The 27,504-nt window shown below is 45.3% G+C and overlaps 1 protein-coding gene across 1 annotated transcript in view; it reads right to left on the bottom strand.

The window, feature by feature from the left end:
* The window catches only part of SMPD3 (sphingomyelin phosphodiesterase 3), a 1,015,604-nt gene that overhangs the window by 104,085 nt on the left and 884,015 nt on the right, over positions 1-27,504 (bottom strand). The window contains exon 7 of the mRNA XM_069217238.1: positions 5,285-5,440. Coding sequence (XP_069073339.1) covers positions 5,285-5,440 — 156 coding nt within the window. The remainder of the gene's footprint in view (positions 1-5,284; positions 5,441-27,504) is intronic.

The raw sequence follows: 27,504 nt of genomic DNA, 5'->3' as shown, positions 1-27,504 counted from the left end.
AGAATGAGTGGCGGCAGTTGATGGCTTTAGACCTTCAACCTGAAGTTGTCTCTAATGTCATCTTGGCAGCCAGGGGTCCCACCACCAAAACGGTATCCGCCTGTCGTTGGAAGAAATTTGTGGCATGGTGTATCAACAAATATGTTGATCCCCTCTCTGCATCTCTCTCAGAGGTTCTCCTCTTTATTCTCTCTCTTGCCCAGCAGGGCTCTACTCTGGGTACCCTCAAGGGATATTTGTCTGCCATCTCTGCTTTCTTAAGGCTACCAGCCCAACCTTATCTTTTCAAATCTCCTACCCGTTCATCATGCCCCAGTGGGATCTGAACTTGGTCCTCACATACCTCATGTGTACCCCTTTCGAGTCGCTTCACAACTGTCCTTTATGGCTTTAACCCTTAAAACAGCTTTATTGATTGCCATCACCTCTGCTCACAAAGTAAGTGAGCTTCAGGCTCTTTCTTCGAAACCACCATTCCTAGCAGTGCATCCTGACAAAGTGGTGCTTCGTACCAGGGCTTCCTTTCTTCCCAAGGTGGTATTGCCTTTTCACGTAGGCCAACCTATCACCTTGCCTACTTTTTACGCATCCCCACATCCTTCTCATGAGGAGGAGAGACTCGACCGTCTGGATCGCATTGGCGTTCTATCTAGTTCGTACCAAAGATTTCCAGTTGGATGATCAACTCTTTGTGGGATATGTGGGCTCAAAGAAAGGGAAGGTGGTGCAGAAGAGGACCATTTCACGATGGATAGTCCTCTGCATCAAGATGTGCTACGCTTTGGCGAAAAAGCAGCCACCTGAGGTGAGCTCATTCAACCAGAGCAACTGATGCTACCACAGCGTTAGCATTCAGAGTTCCAGTTCTGGATATCTGTCAGGCCGCAACGTGGGCGTCCTTACATATGTTCATCAAGCACTACTGCCTGGACAGTCAGGTCCGCAGGGATGGCTATTTTGGAAGTTCAGTCTGCAGGATTTTTTGGTGTGATCTTAGTTCGCAGCCCACCCCCGGGGATGGTATTGCTCAGGTATCTATTCAAAGGTAAGGAATCTGCAACTAGAAGTCTCTATCAGACGTACAAGTTACTTACCTTCGGTAACGATATATATGGTAGAGACATATTCTAGTTACAGATTCCTTACCGACCCGCCCATCCTGCCCGCACTCCAAACTGATTTCTAGGGACAGATATTCCCATCCAAGGGCCCTAGTTTTGGCGCACCATTCTCAGTGTTCTTCATTGCTCGGCACTACTGGCGTGGAAAGTCATGAAAAGAAACCGACGTCAGCACGCCAGGGTGGCCCCTACATATGACCGCAACGTCATTATGGTGACCACGACGCCAACGACGCCCGCAGAGTCGACCCACGCCACCTAAGGGCGTGTAGGGGTACTGCTTGAAGAAAAAATCTCCAGATCCAGACTGATGCCTGGGGAAATTCAAAGGTGAGGAATCTGCAACTAAAATATGTCTCTATCAGACATATCATTACCGAAGGTAAGTAACTTGTACTTCGAAAACCAAAAAGCTTAGGCAAATGTAACCCTGTACATAACATATCTGGGTGGGTTCTTTGTTCATATGACCATGAGTGCCATTTTGCACTTCCTTGAAAGATATGAAGAGGTGTGGCTTAAAAGGAAGGCATTCTGGGCCTCATATCATCAAGCTAGATCCTTACGTACTGATCTGCAACTGCTCTGCTCCAGTGTGGCAATATGTGGCAATGCCATGGAATTCAAGGATTGGATTTATGGTCAACGTCAAAGCATGCTTATGTTTAAACCCACTGTCGACATCCAAAGGTTATTAAAGAAAATTAACAACATTATGATTTGAACTAGCAGATCGCAGGAATGTCCAAAGCATGTAGATAAAGCCACAAAACACAGGCATGCACAATAATAATTGTCATTTAAATCAGTCTTTTGGTTCAAACACCTTAATGTTTACTTTTCTGAGATCTTGAACCCTAAACTCTCTGACAACAGCACAGTCGGTCATAGCATCCTCTGGAAGCATGTAGTGTCTATATCAGATTTGAAATTTGGGTATCCTTTACTTTTTTGTCACAGCCCGGGAAAAATTATTTTTTTCACTGCTTTGATGTCACCAAGGGAAACTTTCACTTATTTTGGCCCAGGCAGGTCTACAAAAACCTAGGGAAATGGTGGAATGGAGGATGAAGGAGCAGAAACTGCCCCCCTTCTTTCAGGTGTCTCCAGAATTGGAGGAATAAGGATGGTGCTCTTGCACTACTACTTAACATTTCTGCTGTCACAAGCAGGTCTGAACAGAGTATGATAGGAGACTTAAATCTGTGCTTTCAAGGTTCAGGTAGAACTACTGCCAACACTGCACTAGGTCTTCATGCACTATGTAAGAACAGGAATCACACAGAGGAAGGTGGACAGGAAGCACAGTGCATAGGAGGGTTTCAGAACATTGGCTTTAAAAATTATATTTGAACAGAAACATAATGGGCAGGGGGTGATTTAGGGTGGTGAAGAAGGCATAGCACCATGTTTTTTTAAATTATTTTGACTGTGGGCGAGGGGTGCTGCTGAAGGTGGTTGAAGAGAGTAGTTTGGAAAACTGTATTTTTGTTTGCTATTTGGGTGGAGATGGAGTCACCAGGGTAAATGGAGAGGGTGTCAGGTTGACAGATATAGTCATTATTAATATTTGGCAGGTTGGCCGAGTAGGTATGTTGTATGGATGAGAGCTGTGTGTAGGAGGGCATTGGGAGAAGAAGGATATTTTCTGTGTGGCTTCCCCATCACTCCTCACTGCTTCACCATCTGATCAACTTTCAGGGTGAGCTCATGGGTGGACAAATAGGGGATAAAAATGTACAAATGTAACTAGCAATAACACTAACACTTCCAGCTTAGGTTCCATGTGAGATCATCAGGGACTTTCTTTCCAAAATGGTTGACCCTAGCTTCGAAGGACAACAAGTAAAGTCAAGGAAGGTTGTGAGGTTTCCCGGGAGGTGAGCCAACAGCGGGGCTAGAGGGTTTGTGAACTGTTTTCAGGGCTAAATGATGAGTACAAACCAGAAAGACTTCTGAGGACGACAAAAGAAGGGATTTTACATGGATCATAATATCCTTAGTTTTCCAGATATAAGCTATGATACTAAGAGATGAAGGAAACAAAGCTAGAGGTCAAGGAAAAGTCTAATGGTACTAGCTATTGTGTTATTTACTAATGTTTTGTATCATCAGATTTTACTGTGAACAAATAGGCTGGACTAACACTTGTTCATTCTTCATTTGTATGAAGGTTATGGTTATGAAGTTTGCAGAGCACACAGTTGCCTCAGGAAGCAGAGGGTTGAAGAGCACTGTAAGTAGAAGCCTGTGGTAGTGATTACCAGGAGCGGCTCGCAGTACTTTTTAGGGTCGGGCAGCGCACGGGAACAGGGGGGGATTATAAAAAAAAACACTTACCTGGATCGTTGCCGCTGCTGCCGCCAAAACCTCGCTACTCCTCTGCTGCGGGCACAGGCTCACAGCCCACCCTGCGGCCAATCCTGACACTGTTCAGAGCAGTGTTAGGATTGGCAGGGCGTGCTCTCTCCATTCCAGCAACACAGTGCTGGGCAGGATGGAGCAAGGGGCGCATGTGTGTTTGGCCGGCCTGAGATGGCCGGGTAAACATACATGTGCTTCAGTGCTCGGAATCTCCAATGCCGCATCCCTTTTACTACAAAACGATAATAAACTTAGTTTATTATCACTTTGTAGTAAAAGGTTTACAGCTGCTGGTGGGAAGCCGACGCTCCTCCGCCCTAACAGGGTTATTACTGTTTCAGGAATCCTGGGAAGGGTCATGACCGGCTGTTCATCATTGGGTTGGTGGAGTGCTTAATAGCTGAAATAAGGTTCGAAGTTTATCTGTATGACAAGACCATTCAAAGAAGTCCATCATCACCCTCTTGATAGAAGGTTTCATTACCAATTGTCACCTACGTTCTTTGTAGATGACCTCGTTCTCTCATTCAACGAAAGCAACCAAAAACTGAAATTTGTCTCATTTTCTTCTGAGAATTCCCCAACTTTCCTCCTGAGAATTTCACTCCAGCTCTGAAATGTAATTTCACCTCACCCAATTGGCACAGTTTGCCAAATCACTTTGCTCCATCAGTGACAAAAATATTTTAATGTTTATTTTTTAGTTAAGTACATTTTTATAATTTTCCCATGCTTTACTATAGGGAGGCCCCAGAATTGTGGTGGTGATCTCCGCATTATAGAATATTGGGTAAATAAAAAAAGTTTATTCAACTTGAAAATAAATATTACAAATATTTTTATGTTAATATTATTAAAAAATCAGTTTATATATCTAAATGTAGAACAAAAATGTTAAAAATGCTACAGAACTATTCAATTATTTTTCTAATAAAAGGTTTAACTAACTGAAATATATTATGTTAAAATTAAAATTACTGTTTTCAAGTTCAAATTAAAAAATAAATTCTCACCTGAAGAGAAAATAATTTTAATGTGCATTAATAATTAGTATAAGTGATTATTTTTTAAATTCAAAATAGGTTATTAAAATAATTCACAATTAAAATAGAAATGTACTATTTTAATGTTTTACATTCATGTATATTTATTTATAATTTTAACTATTTTAAATAATGTAATTTAATTTAACATTATTTCCTATAGTGTTTTATTTTAAGTACTTACCTCTATTATTTTCTATAGGAGAGTGTTGCAGTACCAATGGGTGGCAATGTGTAGTTCTGGACTTACTACTGTTTTTTAATTCTTTAGTAGTAACTTGCACTTGGAGTTTGTGATTACCGAAACATAATCAACTTACTCAAGTTACTTTTGTGATTCAGAACTTAATGTACATACTGTAGTAAGTGTCTAAAACTGAGCTGGGTGGCAGAACCAGAAAAAAATGTATTGAGTTATTGGCATGTCTTCTATCTACAATCCTTTATACATCTTTTTCTCTATTCAGGGCCACTTGAAATTATGTAATTTTGCATTCGCTGCATTTTGTACATAATTATTGATTTTCCACATTGCCACATAATCGATCACTCACAAAATATGCCACAATACTTCACATAACTTGCCTTTTTTTAAATACATTATTTAGTCAACTTTGCAGCATAATTTGGACATCCCCACCCCCCCGAATAATTCCAGTAGCCCTGCCTTTATTATAAGGATTTAGGTAAAAAAGACCAGAAATGTGTGAATGTACAGCCACAAAGAAGATGCGTAACAAAAAAAAGTGGGCTTACCAGACGAACAGTTGTCAAAATTCAGATCGCCGCAGATCACGTCAAAAGCCACCAGCTCCTCTGGATTGGCTGCACTGGAGGAGGAGGTAGATTTTCGGAAATCCGACAGCCAGTCCTGAAGCAGGTCCAACTGCTCACATCGTACAGTAGCATCTCCTAGAATAAGCATGACATTAAAGATATTGGCATGAAGATACTAAACTGAAGCTTAACATTAAGAATTGTACTTCATCACTTTCCACTATATTATACATTATGAACCACCCAGGAGTGCCGCTTCCTTCAATTTGAAACATGTCCCCACAACACTCATTGACCGAAGAACCCCCTCCCCTCTCCTTGCCTTCCTCTACTGAATAGCTAGGATGCCATTACAGCATTTTAGAAGTGGGTGTGAGAAAACCTGCAGCTCAGTTAGACTGAGGGTAAATCAGACTGAGTAACTGTTTGGCACCCCCATCAACTCTCTGTTTTTCCATGAGGGAGCATGGCGCAACACATCTGCTACTGCACTCCTTCACAAGGGTTCTTCTCACAACTTTTACTGTTGTTCTCACAGGACATCTAAGGGAAAGAAAGTCCGCAGTGGGGCTATGCACTTCATTTGACTGTGATTGTACTGCCAGGTGGCTTTCACTTCTCAGCTGAGACAACCTCAGCAAAGATTGTCAATACCACCTGAGACCCCTTTCATGTTAATCTTCGTCTTTGTGTACGGGGAAACATCTAGAATACTGTATTGCTCTTTGCAAATATGCAGTGGCTAAATGTAAAGCATAATTGAATCAATGTCATATTGCCCAACAGAGCCACTAAACCACTCTGGAAATGATATAGTTATGTCAAGGAAGGCCATCAGTAGTCTGAAAGACCAAGACTATTATACGGCTGAAAATAAGATTTTGAAAAAAAACAATTACTGCTCTTTGTGCCACGGAGATGAGGAAAACCATATTCAGTGGTGTAGGCTCTGAAGACCAGTGGTGGCTGCCACTAAACAGGGGTGGCGGGTGGGAATAGGAAAAAAAGAAGAAAAAAAAAGAAATCGCTTAACCTGTTGAGATCGGAGACGCATTTGTGTCTTCTGTCCTCCTCGCCTGGAAGAACACAAGCTTCCAGACTCCCCTCAGCCAATCAAGACGCTGCTGTCACCCGCATGACAGCAGCGTTGTGACTGGTGTGAGCGCCCTGCTTTGGCGCTTACAGAGGGAACGGCACCCTGTGCACTTTCTCCTCCAGGCTGTGAAATACAACTGGGTGGAGAAATGCAAAGTGCACCTGTCTGTTTGGCCATCCCAACACAGCCGCCACACAGACATGCACACTTACGGTGCACAAACCACTCCTCCCTCCAGCCCAGGCCCCGCCCGCCCTGTCCTGCTGCCTCAGCTAAAAATAAAATGATAATAAAGATCCTTTATTATCATTAAATTCTTCTGCTCAAAGCAGTGGGGCGACGTTATTTCACCTATAGGAGGAGTCACCCATGCTAAAGACCCCACTGAAAGCTCCTTTTGCCAATTGCCCATTAGTCCAGTGCTCTGGGGAGTAACTTGACTTTTGAATAAGTAATCACAAGGCCTGCGATTTTCAGAGAAGTGCTAAATTAAAGTTGGCAGTGTATCAGTTTGTTATGTTATCTATTGTTGTTTTCTTAGTTCCACAACAGGTTACATTGCGAAAATATAGACTTCAAAAACAGCCACAATTGCAAAAACTCTAAAATGTACACTAAAAATTAAGAGCATACACAATATCTCCATCCAAAACAGCAACCTCTTAAAAAAATACAAAATGAGGCAAACTCACTTGACACATTTCATACAATTGTGTTGAATTACTACTTTAACCCTAGTACTAGCATTCTCAGGGGTATGCGTTTGATGGTGAGGATAACTGCAGGGCAAAATTTGTGTCTGAACTTGTTTTTGTATGGTCTTCATTTTTAACTTATAGGTTTTAAGTATTTAACTTGTTGTCTATATTTTTGTAGGCGAAATCTTCACAAGCTACCTTACCAGAGTTGTTGCATGTTTGGGAGCTTGAGTACTTTTTAGGTCGATCCTAGGCAGTACTCATGCGCTGTCTTCAATATGTTGTAATCTACTTCTGTGGGCTTTCACAACGCTCATCTCACGCCATTCACTGTCATTCATTCCTTGGCCTGCCTTTCAAAATTACCTTGATTTTGTAGATAAATGCTTTATGTTTGTCCTGCCTTGAGGCTGCTTTGTTACTGTCTTGGAAACTGACCTTGTTACATGGATTATTGCACCATCGGCCATATACCTTAGTGTGGTGCACTATTTTTTTTCTTTTGTCGCTCCTCTTCACACTTGTAGTAAAGTTTCATACAGCGTGAACTTTATCAGGGGAGTGCTTTATATGAGTACCACTTATGTACAAGTTTAGCAGTTTAAAAATATACAAGCTGGCACATTTCAAACAGAAGAAATGAAAAAAATCCTCAACGTGGCTCTCCCGGCACAGCGGGAGAGCCGATACTACAATATTCACTGCACTCTGGAAACTCGACCCATAATGCTTTGCAGGGCATTTCTTTTACAAAAGATTTTGGTCCATAACTGTGGTGATCCTCCGACAATGCGACCACAACCAAACTGTTCAGCATAATGCTCTCTTTTTGTCAGGGTCCCCACACTAGGTTGGGGGGGCAAAAGAGTAACCTCTCCCACCATTCATTGTCTTTTTAAGTTCTCATGGCTGGAACTTTTGCTTTATGGCTCAGAGAGTATTTTGTATTTTAAGGGCCTTGTTTGTAATATTATTGCTAGGCCTGAAAATGTGTAAGGCACTACACCCTTAAGGGCTAAATATATGGTTACACTGCATTACTTTCTGGCATTCTCTTTGCATGTGGTTATGCCCTCTAGGGGCTGATTATATGGTTACATGACCATGTTTCTTCTAAATGCTATTTTTATTGTTGTGTCCTCTAGGGGCTGTTCTAAACATTACAGTCAAGATACTACAATATTTGCTGCACTTGGAAACTCACCCCATAATACTTTGAGGGCATTCCTTTTACATAACATTTTTGCCCATACCTCGCCGTGTGGCAGGCCTAGGACAATGGGATCACCATCAAAATGTTAAGCATGGCATGCTCTTCCTGTCTATGTCATCTCTAGGTTGGGATGGATCCCAAAATAATAACCTCTCCCACGATTCAGTGTCTTTTTAAGCTCTCTCATGGCTGGAACTTTTGTTTTATAGCTAGGAGTAGTTTGGGTTTTAAGGGCCTTGTTTGTAGTATGATTCTAGCAAGCCTGGTGGAAATGTGTAATTCACTACGCCCTCTAAGGGCTAAGTATTTTGTAACATTGCATTTCATCCTGGTGTTCCCTTTTCAGGTGGTTTTGCTCTCTAGGGACTGACTATATGGTTACATGACCCTGTTTCTTACAAATGCTACTTTTATTGTGGTGCCCTCTAGGAGCTGTTCTAAGCATTACAGTCAAGGTACTACAATATCTGTTGCACTCCGAAACTCACCCCAAAATGCTTTACAGGGCATTCTTTTACAATTTTTTTTGCCCAAAACTCACTATGTGGAGGTCCTAGGACAATGGGGCCACCATCAAAATGTTAGGCACAACGCACTCTTACTGTCTAGGGCATCTCTGGGTCCCCACACTAGGTTGGTGGGAGGCAAAATAATAATATAAATAAATATAATAAATAATCGCAATATTTTAATTTTTTACTGCAGATAGAAGAAGAAGTGCTTTGGTTACATGCAGGGCCACTGAAATTATGTGATAGGGAGGACCAATTTATGTGGCAAGAAAAGTCCAGTTATGCATTTACAACATCAATAGCTCTAGCTCAAGCAAATGCAGGACCTATTGCATTGCAAATGCTTGTTAATGTCTGCTTCTATAGTTTTTTCGTATCGTGCAGATACACAATGCTCTGGGCTCCTGGTTGGCAAGAACTATGCATATCAATGTAACCTAATTTCATTACGTGACAGGGCATATGACTCGGGTATCCCAAGAACAATAACATAGGCCTGCCACCTGAAAGCAGCATGAGTAAAACCATTATCCGCACCAGGCATGTCTAAGGACCTGTTCCGAAAACTGCATTACTAAACCCTCACTTCTGGGCAGCATGTCTCAAACCATCATGTGCTCTTAGCAGCACTAAAGCCCTCATGTGCCCACAACATACTTATCCCCCTCACCTGTAGAGATGTTCACTTTTTTGGTTGATTGCCTTTTTGCTTTTTTCCAGGAGGTTTTGGCAAGCTTCCATCTTTTGCAATGGGGAGATCCCATTTTGACCCATTTAATGGACTTTTACCATCCATCTTTCCAATTACATTCTTGTTTTTCTTTTTGCCCTTCTAGATTCCTTCCCCTCACACCCTCCCTATAGTTTTGTGGGAATAACATTGTTTTACTATTTGTCCACTGATATACAATCCCATTTCCTCAAAAACTCCTGGCAAACAAAAACATAAGTCAGTGAAATGTTGGTGTTCTGCAGTCTTTTTAGCTCACTACTCCTATTGCTTACCAGCCCAGTTCCACGTTCACATAAGTTGGTACCTAATTGGCTAAGACTCTTTAGTCAAATTTGATTAAACAAAATGTTTTAGTTGCACTTGTTGTTTGGTAAGTGAAAAGAAAGCCACTCGCCTATTTTCCCTGATGAATTATTTGTTGAGATAGTTGAACTGTATTTAAAATCACTACCCCGCCCCATAACTTTCTGTGTGAACTGTCTGAGTCTGAATTGCTCCTACTTCAGTAAACAAGTTTGGATCATCCCTTTTCCTGTAACATACTACTGTAACACAAGATGGTGCGAGGAGTATGCACAGGCATGATTCTCTTACTTACAGGAATTACACTACACCTCACACATAAGACCTAAGAAGGCCGAAACTGGCCTGGGGTTGCTTGTGTTCACCCCAGAGGGCAACTGGTTTGGCAATCAGGCTGGAATGCTATGATTGGAGCAGGAACAAAGTCCGATCTATAGCTCTTCTTTGTCTAGAGAGACTGGAGTGAGGCCCGGAAAGATTTCTAGTGGCTGAAATCACGAGCTCATGCAATGGGTGTCTATAGACTATCATTGGCTATATGGCATCAAACAGGCTATCTTCCGTCAGGTCTTCTATGATTGTGTTTTGACTGACAGACGGTGATCTCAGTACTATGACTCTCTCCAAGTCTCCAGCTCTAACAGTCTGTGGGTCTCCAGATTCTCTTAGTTGTATTTTTGTAAGGATTTTAAATGGGTTGTCCTTTCCAAATCTGAAGTGTCACATTCGATCACTGGATGATTTCCAAGTATGGATAGATACAGTTTGGAGAACCTGTAGCCCTATTTTCATAGGGAAGTACATTTTACCTAGTTTACCCACCTTCTCTTTCCATTCACTGAAGTACATTGATCTACCAGTCTTTCCACTAGCAGGTCCTAGTGAAGTCTAGTAGATTTTCATATTGAAACGCCTATCATTCCACCCTCTTTCATTAGTACACACCCCTTTCAATACTGGTAAAACGGAATAATTTGAAATCCTCTACATTGCACTGGTATTTTTGATTCATTATTGAGTCAGTGGGACACACCACAAGGGCGCTTTTACCTTCTCCGGCTACCAGATTTGAAGCACATGTTTTTGATGGTTTCTAATCAATTTCAAATTATTGCTTATACCCCTCACGGATCTCGAAAAGGAATCACATGTAACATAATTTTCTTGCTCTCTTCTAAGTTTAAATGTACATTTGTATTGCATTTTAACTCACCGTCATTATTGAGCGATATCCCAAAAACAAGCAGTAACTGGTCTAATTTACAATTGGATGGCATTAGAAAGTTCTCTGAATTCTGGAGGAAGTGCTAAGCCCGAAGGCATATTGGTCTGCTGACTTATCCCACTTCTCTGCCACGTGGTTATGGTTTAGGTTTAACTTCAGTTGGGCAGAAGGGAGCCACCTTCCTCCTGAGGTCCAGAGACCAGAAGCCTCAAAGCTGTATTATACACATTACATTTTCAGTGCTAGTAATTTCCAATTTGCAACTAAGAAAACGTCCCTAGACTAACACAAAATGTGCATCAGCTGTGGGCTGCAAACTACTTAACAAACTGTTACTATAACACTGACCTATCAGACAAAATTTTGTCCTACTGGTATACAAATGTACTATGTACCTGGGATTCACAGCTTGATAAATTATGCAATGCTAATAAGTTGCCAGTCAGTGGTCCGCCTTTTTTTATTATCAAGCAGGTGTAAATATAATTTTGATGATACTAAAATACCATATTTATTTAAACAGGATGCCGCGGCCTTGCGTTTTCTCAATCTTATTGAAAATTGTTGTATTCCATGGTTGTACTTTGAAAAGATAATGCATCTATTCCTCTTATTAACTTTCCATCACCCATGATGGTGTGGATGAGGAGAAGACAGCCTCTAAGGCCAGCATGGTAAGGCGGGAACAAGTAATATACAGTCCTGCTATGTCTTGCTTGTTTCTTTCTACTCCTGCGAGGATCTGAGTAGATTCCATCAATTCCAATTTGGCTTCACCTGTTTTTCCGGAAGTATCCCGTTGAGATATCCTAACGTAGACTTGTGGGTTATAAAGCACACTTTTGGCAGGCAGTAGCTTTTGATGCATCATTTAGGGTCTATACACAAAATGCCCAGAAATCTTTAGAGATTGACTTAAATGGTTGTCCAGACCTTTTTACTTCTCTTTGTACTTTCATCCTTCTTACTTGGTAGGGAATTTACCCATTTTTTTGGAATGGAAAGCTAGAGGTAATAACAGTGGGATAAAAGAACAGCTCAGGAGATTTTGATGCTCCTAATCCAAATTCCTGATGATATATGGGACCGGCCTTATATGCACATGATGGAATTTTATTAGAAAGTATGGATGTTTACTATTTCCTGTACCCTAAACAAATAGCTCTGCTTTGTATACTAGCTGATCTGGTGGTGGTTGATTTATGCAGTGTGTTATCGTTAGGTATGCCAGTGCCTAACTAAATGATGTTGGTGCCTGCGGTTCAATGGTCCCTTTTTCTGCACAATGCAGCTACATGCCTAATGGTAGGCACATGGAGGAGCATGTGCTGGAGAACATGGACTCACAGTATTGCTTCATTCAACAGCACACAGTGGGTGCTAGTAGCTCACCCGTCGACTAGAACTGCACCTAAAAGAGAGAGGAGCGGTGTGTGCATTAATCCTTTTGCGTATGCGCAAAAGCACAGAACTGTGTGTATATGCATCTATGTCTCTGGTTTAAGATTTGTTTTACTTAGCCTTAACAACCATCCAAGTGCATCTGATTTACCACTGGGACGAAGAACTCCCACTTGCACCACAATCAGAGCTTGTCCCAGCCGTTTGCTGGCCTGCACATTAATAAGGTATGTTAAGATGTGGATGTTAGCTAGCCAAAGCAGAAGCAGTGTGGCATGTTTGCTGTAATACAAAGCATGCATGTATTTCTTCTCCCCTGACATCAGCACTTCATCAGAGATTAAAAGGCTTGGTGGAGTTAACTTCGCCATATGCCCTGCTTCTCTGCAGCTGCAGGCATAATAAACCACGATATATCCTTCAGCTTTCGATATCTGCTACCGTTTACCTTCTCATGAACAATGCATTCCTAATTAAGCCTGCAATATGGCTTGGTGTTCTCTAAGCTGTTTGCACAGTCTCTTTTTGTTACCTAATTCGGAATTATCAATAGAATCTGACGTATTAGTATGTACACCCATGCCCTCCTCCGGATTCCATCAGTGCCTATTTAGGCAGCGATACTGCTCTGCTGTTATTAGTTACCATCCTGTGAACCTTGAGATGGTCCTTCACAGACGTCGACATAGGTGTTTAGAGACAATCATTTATTTGGGTACCTGTTGAATCAATTTGCAGAAAAAGAAGCTGTTGTCTTTTAGAACTGTGTCAACCACCAATTCCAGATTTTCACTATTGTTGAGACACGCACCATTCAGAGGCTGGCCCTGTGGAAGGCTGGAAAGAGCTATGTTTATGTTGCACCATAGGTTTGCTCTCAGGGTAGCTTGATCAGGATTGCGTATAGTATGTGAGCTGAAGAGGAGACCACATAGCCATCCTTGGAGGAGCATGAACGTTTTTCAGAGGAGCATGCTGAAGCAGAGAGCCCTCATCTTATTATACAGAAGCAGAATCCAGCACAGAGTGCTCAACGGGTAATACTGAGGTATGAGCTAAGACACTCCTCGCACATGAACATAAGATCCTACATGTGTGCACTGCTGCAATGCCCCCAAACATATATTATTCATGTGTTCCTCTAATTGTACCACAATCCCCAAGTTCACTTTGGCGAACCCTAACATATCTATCTGTACATTAACAAGCATTTTTACAACCACCGTGGATTTACGTCCTGTGCAAAGTAGCAAACCACACAACATATCAAAAGAATGCCCTCAGTTTCCTTTTCGGTTTTTCAGCTAAATCAGAAATGGAAGGGAAGTGAGAGTAATAAAACCACCCTGCTCCTTCTGTGCTTGCTGTAAGTGTGAAACGAGTCACAGGATGTTGCTAAACCTAGCAGAGGAGGATGAGGTCTTGAGCCTCTTGTGAGAGTTTGGACAACTCAGTGAAAGGGTTATGATAACTACCTCTTCAAACCATGTCCTACCGACCACATTCACAATCAACCACCCAGTATACTTGTTCAGTCAACCACCATGAACGATCCACCAGCAATTTAAGACACTCATCAGATAAACCAAAATATCTAACCAACAGACATGCCAAATTATGCTATATAGTATTTGTATAGAGCAGCGTGTATAGATTCATTGACCTAACGTGGAATATATCATTCAACCAACTAACCAATCAAATCCTCACTCAACCATAAAGCATGTCCGCCCAACCAACAAAACAGCATGGGAGACTAAACATAAACAAATCAATTAACATGTACAAAAACCATGAATGCAGTTCGTGACTAGTTTCTTCACCCATATGTCTCTCTTGCTTAACCACTCTTGCTAAATCCCCAGGTAGCCAAATATGCAAACATAAAAAATAACCCAATTATTCTGAGATTCTGAGGGAGCATGTTGTTATAAAATTATGCATAAAGGATTTGTGAAGTCAGTGTCTGTGTGATAATAGTTTTCGTCACATTACATAGCTTGCTGTTTATGGGTTAGTTTGAATGACGTTAGCAGAAATTGTAGAGATACCAGTGGAAGCCTCTGGACCAAACACTCTACTAATCAGAGACATCTGTAGCTTCAGTGGTAGAGACTGTGGTGACCTTGACTTGGCCATTAGGATCGACTGGTTAAAAACACTTAAACAGTGTGGTACACCAACACGGTAAATCGTTTATGCCACCCTAAACATCTACAGGGTTCTGAATTGGTTGCTCTCCAGAAAACTGTTTATTTTCCCAATAGTTAGACCTGAATGTTGCTTCCAAATGAGTCACAGCCTTGACTTGGAAGTGATCTCAGCACGCACTATCACATAGATATCGTCGTCCCACGATCTGATCTGCTCAAGCATCGGAGGCAGAGTTCAGGCTTATCTGGCACATTATTATGTGCTTTAGAAATGTGGCTTATTTTAGTAAAACAGTAAAATGCTGCAGCAGTGAAGAGATTCTAATGTTCTGAGGAAACAAAGAGCCTTCATTCAAACATCTTGCGGGACAGGATCGTTTCAGTGCTAGGCTCCACGTTCTGAATAAACCCTTGTTAGACCTGACATGCCTTAGGGTGGTCACCCCAAACTTTTTGCCTGCCTCCCTCCACTTTTTGGACCCTGTTTTGCTGGCTTTTAGACTCTGCGCACTTGACCACTGCTAACCAGTGCTAAAGTGCATATGCTCTCTCCCTTTTTTAAACCTGGTAACTTTGGATCATACCTGATTGGACTATTTAATTTACTTATAAGTCCCTAGTAATGTGCACTATATGTGCCTAGGGCCTGTAGATTAAATGCTACTAGTGGGCCTGCAACACTGGTTGTGCCACCCACTTAAGTAGCCCCCTTAACCTTGTCTCAGGCTTGCTATTGAAGCCTGTGTGTGCAGTTTCACTGCCACTTGGCATTTAAAAGTACTTGCCAAGCCTAGAACTCCCCTTTTTCTACTTATAAGTCACCCCTAATGTGTGCCCTAGGTAACCCCTAGAGCAGGGTGCTGTGTAGGTAAAAGGCAGGACATGTACCTGTGTAGTTATATGTCCTGGTAGTGTAAAACTCCTAAATTCGTTTTTACACTACTGTGAGGCCTGCTCCCTTCATAGGCTAACATTGGGGCTGCCCTCATACATTGTTGAAGTGGCAGCTGCTGATCTGAAAGGAGCAGGAAGGTCATATTTAGTATGGCCAGAATGGTAATACAAAATCCTGCTGACTGGTGAAGTCGGATTTAATATTACTATTCTAGAAATGCCACTTTTAGAAAGTGAGCATTTCTTTTCACTTAAATCTTTCTGTGCCTTACAATCCACGTCTGGCTGGGCTTGGTTGACAGCTCCTTGTACATTCACTCAGACACACCCCAAACACAGGGTACTCAGCCTCACTTGCATACATCTGCATTTTGAATGGGTCTTCCTGGGCTGGGAGGGTGGAGGGCCTGCTCTCACACAAAGGACTGCCACACCCCCTACTGGGACCCTGGCAGACAGGATTGAACTGAAAGGGGACCTGGTGCACTTCTTAGCCACTCTTTGAAGTCTCCCCCACTTCAAAGGCACATTTGGGTATAAAACAGGGCCTCTGCCCAACCTCATCAGACACTTGCTGGAGAAGAAAACTGAACCAGAAACTACATTCTGCCAAGAAGAACTGCCTGGCTGCTCAAAGGACTCACCTGTCTGCTTTCTACAAAGGACTGCTGCCTTGCTGTTGGCCTGCTGCCTTGCTGAACTCTTGTCTGGCTGTGAAAGTGCTCTCCAAGGGCTTGGATAGAGCTTGCCTCCTGTTCCCTGAAGTCTCAGGACCAAAAAGACTTCTCTTTTTCACTTGGACGCTCTGTGCGCCGAAACGTTCGACGCACAGCTTGTTTCGCGGTGAGAAAAACGCCGCACACCGACGCTGATCGACGCGACGCCTCGGGACGACCAGAACTTCGACGCACGGCCTCGCAAGGACAACGCCGCCCGACCTCCAGAGGAGAAATCGACGCGACGCCTGCCGTGAGAGAGAAACTTCGACGTGCAGTCCCGCAGAACGACGCGCAGCCGGAAAACAAGCCGGAAAATCTGCGCACAGACTCGGGACATCTGGTAATCCTCGCGATCCACAGAAAGAGACTGTCCACGCGCCGGAAAATGACGCACGACCTCCCCGCGTTGAAAATAACGACGCAAGTCCGTGAGTGCTGGGGAGAAATCGACGCACACACCATTTTTTTCACGTATCTCTTCTTCTGTGGCCCTCTGAGGAGATTTTCCACTCCAAACCAGGTACTTTGTGCTTGAAAGAGACTTTGGGGGTCATTCTGACCCCGGCCGGCGGCGGTAGCCGCCGGCCTGGCTGGGACCGCCAGAAGACCGTCCCGCGGTCAAAAGACCACGGCAGTCATTCTGGGTTTCCCACTGGGCTGGCGGGCGACCGCCAAAAGGCCGCCCGCCAGCCCAGTGGGAAACACCCTTCCACGAGGAAGCCGGCTCCGAATGGAGCCGGCGGAGTGGAAGGTGTGCGACGGGTGCAGTAGCACCCGTCGCGAATTTCAGTGTCTGCTAAGCAGACACTGAAATTCAAAGTGGGGCCCTCTTACGGGGGCCCCTGCAGTGCCCATGCCATTGGCATGGGCACTGCAGGGGCCCCCAGGGGCCCCACGACACCCCTCACCGCCATCCTGTTCCTGGCGGTCGAAACCGCCAGGAACAGGATGGCGGTGAGGGGGTCGGAATCCCCCATGGCGGCGCAGCAACTGCGCCGCCATGGGGGATTACTCAGGGCAGCGGAAAACCGGCGGGACACCGCCGGTTTTCCGGTTCTGACCGCGGCCATACCGCCGCGGTCAGAATGCCCTCAGGAGCACCGCCAGCCTGTTGGCGGTGCTCCCGCCGACCCCGGCCCCGGCGGTCAAGGACCGCCGGGGTCGGAATGACCCCCTTTGTTTGCTTTTTAAAGACTTAAGACACTTTATATCACTTTTTAGTGATATCTCTACAAATTCACATTGCAACTTTATTCGTTTTGACCTACAGTTATCCTGATAAATATTATATATTTTTCTAAACACTGTGTGGTGTATTTTTGTGGTGCTATATGATGGTATTGTATGATTTATTGCACAAATACTTTACACATTGCCTTCTAAGTTAAGCCTGACTGCTCGTGCCAAGCTACCAGAGGGTGGGCACAGGCTAAATTTGGATTGTGTGTGACTTACCCTGACTAGAGTGAGGGTTCTTGCTTGGACAGAGGGTAACCTGACTGACAACCAAAAACCCAATTTCTAACATTGGTGATCAGCGGTGAGGATAGGACTTGTATTTGTGCAGTGACATACAGTAGCTACGTATTTCACTACCTACCCCACAGTTGAAGGTCAACTTGATTTTTATCTCTTTTTGCAAATTCGTTTTTCCTGACAATTTTCAAAAACTAAATCCTCACTCAACATGTCTCTGACTGGGTCTCAAATAGGAGACTTTGACCTAGTCCTGTTGGATACATATACGGTCAAATAGCTAAGAGGGTTCTGCAGGGCAATGAGGGTACCCACCCAAGGGGCCTCCAAAAAGGAGGACTTTCAAGTGGCGCTGAGGGCCTGGGCAGAAGCCCATTTAGAAGAGGATGATGAGGAAGAGGAGCCAGAAAATGGCCCCTCAGAGGATTTGTTGCTATCTGTGGATGATGTTACCACTGCAATTGTGCCCCCTTCCAGACCAGGGAGCAGTGTTTCTGTGCAAAGCCTGACCGCAGAGGAAAGGAGAGAGGAAAGGGAGTTCCAATTGCAAATGGCAAAACTGAAAATTGAGGCTCAACAAGAGGAAAGAAGGGCAGAGAGAGAAGCCAAGCAAGCTGAGGCTGAAAGAGCAGCCAAACAGATTCAAGATGAAGCTGAAAGGGCAGCCAAACAGGTGGAAGCTGAAAGAGCTTTGGCTGAAAAAAAACTATTATTGGCTCATGAACTGAGTCTCAAGGAGCTGGAGATCAAGGCAAGACAGTCTGAATCCAGCAATAATGTTGGCAGCAGACAGACAGGACCTGCTGGAGAAAAGAAGGTTCGTATACCCCAAAATGTGGTGCCCAGTTTTGTGGTGGGAGATGACATAGATAAATGGTTAGCTGCTTATGAAGTTGCACTAAGGGCTCATGAGGTTCCTGAAGGGCAATGGGGGGTAGCTATGTGGGGTTATGTGCCGCCATTGGGGAGGGACACACTTCTCACATTGGATCAACCTGATCAAAACACATACCCACTTCAGAAAGCCACTTTACTTGCCAAGTTTGGGCAGACCCCTGAGGGATACCGTCAGATATTCAGGGACAGCACCAAACAAACCACACAAACATGGGTAGATTTCTTTGACTTTTCCAGTAAGGCACTGAATGGATGGGTGCGGGGCAACAAAGTAGATAATTATAAAGGGCTATATGACTTGATTCTGAGAGAGCATATACTCAATGTTACCTATACAGAGTTGCGCCAGCACTTGGTAGATAGTAAGCTGACTGATCCCAGGAAGCTTGCTGAGGAGGCGGACCTCTGGGTTAGCACCAGAGTGTCCAAAAAGGTACCTGGGGGGGACTCCCACAAAGGTGGTCAGGGTTCCCAACAGAAGAAAGAGGGGGGAGATAAACTTACAGATAAGGAACTCTCCAAAGGCCCCCAAAAGAATACCCAGGGAGGGGGTGGCAACCATTCCTTCTCCAGATTTGGGAAAAAGCCAGGGACATATGATAGGTCAGGGAAATCCAACCCCAAATGTATGGAGTGTTACCAGTATGGTCACTATAAAGGCGACCCCCAGTGTTCCAAAAGGGCACCGTCCACTACCGGACAGACACCTGGGTTGACTAGTGTAGTGCTTGGGGGGGAGATGGACCCAGATAGCTTTGGGGAGCAGGTAGAGATTTTGCTAGTGTCCCTGGGAGAAAGAGAAATGGTGCCCAAAGCCCACATGCCCCGAAATACTTCCAAGTACAGGCTGTGGGTCACCATTAATGGGCAGAAGGTGGAGGCTCTGCATGACACAGGAGCCAGTATGACTACTATGCAGAGTCAGCTGGTGTCAACAGAGCAGATAGTCCCTAATACATTCCACCAGGTCATAGTCGCTGACAATCGTGAGAGTCACCTACCGGTGGCTCTGGTTCCCTTTGAGTGGGGGGGGGTCTCTGGTACTCTGAAAGTAGCTGTGAGTCCTGCCATGCCTGTAGATTGTCTGTTAGGCAATGATCTTGAGCATACTGCTTGGAAAGAAGTAGAGCTCAGATCTCACCTGGAGATGTTAGGGTTACCTGAGTGGGTCTGCATGACCACACGGTCCATGGCTGCCCGGGAAGGGAGTCAAGGGCGTCTGGAACCTGAAAAGATGGCCCAGACAGCTGCCAAAGAGGGGGGCCAGGGGCGTGGGAAACCCACCTCCAATGTTCCCACGGTGGTAGATGAGGCCCCTGAGGAAGAGGAGGCCCCTGAGCCAACCGGGGAGGACATAGCTTCCCTGGGTAACCTACCTGAACTTGCTGGCTGGCAAGTAGAGGGGGGGGCAACCAGGGAAGCATTCTGCAAGGCGCAGAAAGAATGCCCCACCCTTGAGGGTCTGAGGAAGCAGGCCACAGACCACGCAGCAGGTGACGCCTCTGGCGCTCACCATATTTACTGGGAGAATGATCTCCTTTACAGTGAGCGTAGGATTCCAGGTCCTGGGGCACAACGCGTGCTGGTAGTCCCCCAGTGTTACCGGAAATTCCTACTAGGCCTGGCTCACGACATTCCCCTGGCAGGACACCTGGGCCAAGACAAGACCTTTGACAGGCTTAACACCCACTTCCATTGGCCCAGAATGAGGAAAGCCTCAGATAACTTCTGCAGAGATTGCCCCACCTGCCAGGCTAGTGGGAAGGCAGGGAAACGGCTTAAAGCTTTCCTGCTCCCACTCCCAGTCATTGGCACTCCCTTTGAAAGGGTGGGCATGGACATTGTTGGTCCCTTGGACCCCAAAACTGCCTTGGGCAACAGGTTTATCCTGGTTTTGGTGGACCATGCCACCCGCTATCCAGAGGCAATCCCTCTGAGAACAGTGACTGCAAAGGTGGTGACCAGAGCCCTGTTGGGAATATTTACCCGTGTGGGATTCCCTAAGGAGGTCGCGTCTGACAGGGGCAAAAACTTCATGTCTGCATACATGAAGACCCTGTGAGATGAGTGTGGGGTGACCTACCGGTTTACCACCCCTTATCATCCTCAAACCAATGGGCTTGTTGAGAGATTCAACCAGACCCTGAAAGGCATGATTGGTGGCCTGACTGAGGCCATGAGGCGTAAGTGGGACGTCCTCTTACCCTGCCTGTTGTTTGCTTATAGAGAGGTGCCCCAGAAAGGGGTGGGGTTCAGCCCCTTTGAGCTTCTCTATGGTCACCCTGTCAGGGGACCCCTAAGCATCGTTAAGGAGGGCTGGGAGAGAGCTCCCCAGGCCCCTCCCCAGGATGTGGTCAGCTACATGCTGGACCTCCGCAAACAAACCCAACGCTTCTGGAAGCAGGCCCAGAGTAACCTCGAGGCCAGTCAAGAGGTGATGAAGGAGTGGTACGACCAGAAGGCCACTCTAGTTGAGTTCTCACCTGTAGAGAAAGTTTGGGTGATGGAGCCAGTAGAGCCCAGGGCTCTCCAGGACCGCTGGACTGGCCCCTTTGAGATCAAGGAGCGTAAAGGGGAGGCCACTTATCTAGTGGACCTCAAGACCCCTAGGCAACCCCTAAGGGTCCTCCATCACAACCGGCTCAAACCTCACTTTCAGAGGTCTGAGGTCAGTATGCTCCTAGTCACCGATGAGGGCATGGAAGAGGAGAGTGAACCTCTCCCCGACCTCCTCGCTGTCAAAGAAGGGGATGGGTCAGTAGGTGGTGTCATTCTCTCTGACTCCCTGACTCTAACCCACAGAGCGGACTGCTATGAGCTGTTAGAGCAGTTCTCCCCCCTGTTCTCCCTTACTCCTGGACTAACCCAGCTCTGTGTGCATGACATTGACACAGGTGACAGTGCCCCTGTAAAGAACAAAATTTACAGGTTGTCAGATAAGGTGAAGGCCAGCATCAAGGAGGAGGTCTCCAAGATGTTGACTTTGGGGGTTATTGAGAAATCCAGTAGTCCCTGGGCCAGCCCTGTGGTATTGCTTCCCAAGGCTACTTCCCCAGGTGCGAAGCCAGAACTCCGGTTCTGTGTGGACTACCGGGGTCTCAATTCAGTCACCCGGACTGATGCTCACCCCATCCCCCGAGCTGATGAGCTCGTTGACAGGCTTGGCGCTGCCAAGTTCCTGAGTACGTTCGATCTTACTTCCGGGTACTGGCAGATTGGCCTGACTGAGGGGGCTAAAGAAAGATCCGCTTTTTCCACCCCTGATGGCCATTACCAATTCCGGGTGATGCCATTTGGGCTGAAAAATGCCCCCGCTACCTTCCAACGGTTGGTTAACGGGGTCCTAGCTGGTAAAGATGCCTTCTGTGCAGCTTACCTAGACGACATAGCTGTATACAGTTCCAGCTGGGAGGAACACCTGCTCCACCTCAAGGAGGTGCTTCAGGCCCTGCAACAGGCAGGCCTGACTATCAAGGCTAGTAAGTGCCAGATTGGGCAGGGTTCCGTGGTGTACTTGGGACACCTAGTAGGTGGTGGCAGGGTGCAGCCGCTCCAGGCCAAGATTGAAACTATCAAGGCCTGGCAACCACCTAGAACACAGACTGAGGTGAGAGCCTTTTTGGGCCTCACTGGATACTACCGCAGGTTCGTCAAGGGCTATGGTACCATTGCGTCCCCCTTGACAGAACTCACTTCCAAGAAACAATTTAGGTTAGTGAATTGGACAGAGGCCTGTCAGAAAGCATTTGATTCTCTGAAGGAAGCCATGTGCACGGCCCCCGTGCTCAAGGCCCCTGACTACTCCAAGGAATTTATTGTTCAGACAGACGCTTCAGAGCATGGCATAGGGGCTGTTCTAGCACAGCTGAATGAGGAGGGCTCAGACCTACCAGTAGTCTTTATTAGCAGAAGACTATTACCACGGGAACAAAGGTGGAGTGCTATTGAGAGAGAAGTATTTGCTGTGGTCTGGGCACTGAAGAAGCTAAGACCCTACCTGTTTGGGACTCACTTCCAGGTTCAGACAGACCACAGGCCCCTCAGATGGCTCATGCAGATGAGGGGTGAGAATCCAAAACTCTTGAGATGGTCCATTTCCCTACAGGGGATGGACTTTACGGTGGAGCATCGCCCAGGGGTTGACCACACCAATGCTGATGGTCTCTCCAGATACTTCCGCCTTAGCGATGTGAGCTCCCAGGAGGTCGGGTAGCTCTCCCCACTTTCAGCTGGGGGGGACACATGTTAGACCTGACATGCCTTAGGGTGGTCACCCCTAACTTTTTGCCTGCCTCCCTCCACTTTTTGGACCCTGTTTTGCTGGCTTTTAGACTCCGCGCACTTGACCACTGCTAACCAGTGCTAAAGTGCATATGCTCTCTCCCTTTTTTAAACCTGGTAACTTTGGATCATACCTGATTGGACTATTTAATTTACTTATAAGTCCCTAGTAATGTGCACTATATGTGCCTAGGGCCTGTAGATTAAATGCTACTAGTGGCCCTGCAGCACTGGTTGTGCCACCCACTTAAGTAGCCCCCTTAACCTTGTTTCAGGCTTGCCATTGCAAGGCCTGTGTGTGCAGTTTCACTGCCACTTCGACTTGCCATTTAAAAGTACTTGCCAAGCCTAGAACTCCCCTTTTTCTACATATAAGTCACCCCTAATGTGTGCCCTAGGTAACCCCTAGAGCAGGGTGCTGTGTAGGTAAAAGGCAGGACATGTACCTGTGTAGTTATATGTCCTGGTAGTGTAAAACTCCTAAATTCGTTTTTACACTACTGTGAGGCCTGCTCCCTTCATAGGCTAACATTGGGGCTGCCCTCATACATTGTTGAAGTGGCAGCTGCTGATCTGAAAGGAGCAGGAAGGTCATATTTAGTACGGCCAGAATGGTAATACAAAATCCTGCTGACTGGTGAAGTCGGATTTAATATTACTATTCTAGAAATGCCACTTTTAGAAAGTGAGCATTTCTTTGTACTTAAATCTTTCTGTGCCTTACAATCCACGTCTGGCTGGGCTTGGTTGACAGCTCCTTGTGCATTCACTCAGACACACCCCAAACACAGGGTACTCAGCCTCACTTGCACACATCTGCATTCTGAATGGGTCTTCCTGGGCTGGGAGGGTGGAGGGCCTGCTCTCACACAAAGGACTGCCACACCCCCTACTGGGACCCTGGCAGACAGGATTGAACTGAAAGGGGACCTGGTGCACTTCTTAGCCACTCTTTGAAGTCTCCCCCACTTCAAAGGCACATTTGGGTATAAAACAGGGCCTCTGCCCTACCTCATCAGACACTTGCTGGAGAAGAAACCTGAACCAATAACTACATCCTGCCAAGAAGAACTGCCTGGCTGCTCAAAGGACTCACCTGTCTGCTTTCTACAAAGGACTGCTGCCTTGCTGTTGGCCTGCTGCCTTGCTGAACTCTTGTCTGGCTGTGAAAGTGCTCTCCAAGGGCTTGGATAGAGCTTGCCTCCTGTTCCCTGAAGTCTCAGGACCAAAAAGACTTCTCTTTTCCACTTGGACGCGCCGTGCGGCGAAATTTTCGACGCACAGCTTGTTTCGCGGTGAGAAAAACGCCGCACACCGACGCTGATCGAAGCGACGCCTCGGGACGACCGGAACTTCGACGCACGGCCTCGCAAGGACAACGCCGCCCGACCTCCAGAGGAGAAATCGTCGCGACGCCTGCTGTGAGAGCGAAACTTTGACGCGCAGTCCCGCAGAACGACGCGCAGCCGGAAAACAAGCCGGAAAATCCACGCACAGACCCGGGACATCTGGTAATCCCCGTGATCCACAGAAAGAGACTGTCCATGCGGCGGAAAACGACGCACGACCTGCCCGCGTGGAAAATAACGACGCAAGTCCGTGTGTGCTGGGGAGAAATCGACGCACACACCATTTTTTTCACGTATCTCTTCTTCTGTGGCCCTCTGAGGAGATTTTCCACTCCAAGCCAGGTACTTTGTGCTTGAAAGAGACTTTGTTTGCTTTTTAAAGACTTAAGACACTTTATATCACTTTTTAGTGATATCTCTACAAATTCACATTGCAACTTTATTCGTTTTGACCTACAGTTATCCTGATAAATATTATATATTTTTCTAAACACTGTGTGGTGTATTTTTGTGGTGCTATATGGTGGTATTGTATGATTTATTGCACAAATACTTTACACATTGCCTTCTAAGTTAAGCCTGACTGCTCGTGCCAAGCTACCAGAGGGTGGGCACAGGCTAATTTTGGATTGTGTGTGACTTACCCTGACTAGAGTGAGGGTTCTTGCTTGGACAGAGGGTAACCTGACTGCCAACCAAAAACCCCATTCTAACAACCCTGCTCCTTTCCGAAGCATCTTAAAGTGAACATTGGCAACATTTTGGTGATACCTTCTACCTTCACTTCCCACCACCTACTGGATTTATACAATCAGGTGCGTCTGACATTTAAACAGCGCTGGCCTGCCACTATATTCCATCTAGCATTTTCCTGGTGGGTTGGAGTAATTGGAGGCAGTTTATTTTAAGGACGAGGGCAGCTGCTGGCGCCTCAACCGCATTGCCCAGCTTCCCAATGTAAACACAGCAAGCCAGAGAGAGAGAATGAAAAGAGGAAAGGGAGAGAGGGAGTGGAAAGGAGATAGATAAGAAAGGAGGAAGGCAGCAGGACAGCTTTGAACATTTTTGCCAATGCTGCTTTTGCATTCTAGTCAGGCCATGCATTTAAAGCGATACAAGACTCATTCTAAACAGATCTATAAATATGGGTGGTCAGATATGCATGGAGTAATTTTTAGCTGATAGACTTTCTTCATTCACAAGGCTATGAGCCATCCTAGAGATACCTGTATGCAAAATGAAATCTGGAATAAGGTATATTGAGGTGACTATGCTGGCCTGTTAGACTGAAACAAAATCACCCATTCATAATCCTACCGTCAGTGATCTGCATTGTAAAAGATCACAAAGCATGTTTTTGCACTGCACATCCGTTAGAAATCTACCCTTTCTTCAGGTTCACCCTACATTTTTTGTCTTTTTGCTGAAACCTATGTTTGCTGGCTGTAGAACTCTGTGCACTTTACCCCTGCTTACCAGAGATACAGTGCTTGTAGAACTCCTTTAAACATGATCAAATTGGCATACTCTTGATTGGCATATTTAACTTACATATACGTTCCTATTATATGGCACCAATGTGTACTCAGAGCCTGTAATTTAAATGTCATAAGTGGACTGCGGCATCCATTATGTCATCCACTACATTGACAATAAAATCATGACTGCAGGCCTGCTGCCAGTAAAGGATTATTGGTAAACATGCCCTTACATTGACTCAAATCCCTTTCACTGAAGGAAGTCTGGCTGTTTCACAGGAAAACACTAGAATGTAATATTAAATGCTACTACTATATATTGGGAATGGGACTGGCAAGAAAAATAAACAGCTTTTCTTTAATTAATTATAAAAAAAATCCAATGTATTGGTGGAGTCAGATATTTTTTAGAAATTATGGAAAAGTAATTGTTAGAAAGTTACTTTTGCCCTGTCTGAAGCCCCTGGAGGGTAATTCTGTATTTTGCTGTGCAACATCTAAAAGCCGGTAATAAGCTTTTGAATAGGCTTGAATGAGGTGTGAACTTGTTCCCAGGAGCAAACAAAAGGCTGATCGGAATGGGCAAAGATGACCCATCTGAACCTGACAGAATATGCAACGGGGATGGGAGGATCCTTTCTGACATTAAAGTGTCATGTCCTGCTTGAATGCCACATCCTGCTTGACAGGGCTGATGGTGTTTTTCATATGACATTTGGGGTGCACTTTAAAGAGGCCTCCCTGTCAATGTTAGCAGAATTTCTTTTGGGGTGGGGGGGGGGGGGCTTTCTTTGTCCCTATAGAGAGTCTGGCCCCAATCACAGTGGGCCTCTCTTTGATGTTACAGTGTCACACCCTGTTTGACAGGTCTGCTGGGTTTACATATAACATTTGGGGTGCACTTCAAAGGGGGAAGGCAGGATGCCAAAACAATCCTAGTGTATCCCATGTCAGGTTGCTTAGTTTTGTTCTATCAGGCTTCTGTTTCTAGGTTGATGTGGGTACAGGGACTGCTTCAAATTTGACTTTGGTATTTGATGTGGAATTAATACTAGAATTACTATAATACACTCCCCACACAGACCCCCATCCCTCAGACCCAACGTTTAGTGTGGCTGAAAACTTCAGCCACCTTGAAAATGTCCCAAATGGCTAGAGTCTGTCCTAGGAACCTTTACTGTATTGGTTTGGGTGCCCCAGGAGTCATTCCCACCTACTACTATGTGCCAGGCATATATGTGGCACTTCTAGGCACCCACTTCAGAGCACTCCTTGGCCTTTGGAATATCATGCACTTTGGTGCAGGTGAAGTCACTGGCACTCATTTTACCTCCTCAGACGTTCATTCACATCAAGTCAGAGAAAAACGCAAATGGGGGAGAGAAGGAAAGGAAGACAGTGACAAAGGAAGAAGGTAGAGATGTAAAAAAACACGCAAGAGTGTGATAAAGGGACAGGAGCAGCTGGTGGGAGATGAAAGACATACGAGGTGAAATAAAGACTATGCAGCCTTATCATTCAGCACGCCTGATAATTGTAGTGCCAGCTGAGCAAATCTTTAGGCCCTGGCACTCATTGTTTTACAAATTATGCACTGCATGTCACAGAGAAGTCCAACTGGATACAGATGGCAGCTGGAGTATCTGCAAGAGGACCAAGATCACACCTTCGAATCACCTCCATAGAGCAGTGCATTCTCATTGCCTTGCCCTCCCACCAAAATATGTCTACCCAGCAAATATCACCTGCTCTCAAACGACATGAATGTCTA

The sequence above is a fragment of the Pleurodeles waltl genome, chromosome 12 (genome assembly GCF_031143425.1).
Source record: "Pleurodeles waltl isolate 20211129_DDA chromosome 12, aPleWal1.hap1.20221129, whole genome shotgun sequence".
In the NCBI taxonomy this organism is placed as follows: Eukaryota; Metazoa; Chordata; class Amphibia; order Caudata; family Salamandridae; genus Pleurodeles; species Pleurodeles waltl.
The sequence above is the reverse complement of the archived record's forward strand: the minus strand, read 5'-3'. Positions and strand labels throughout refer to the sequence as shown.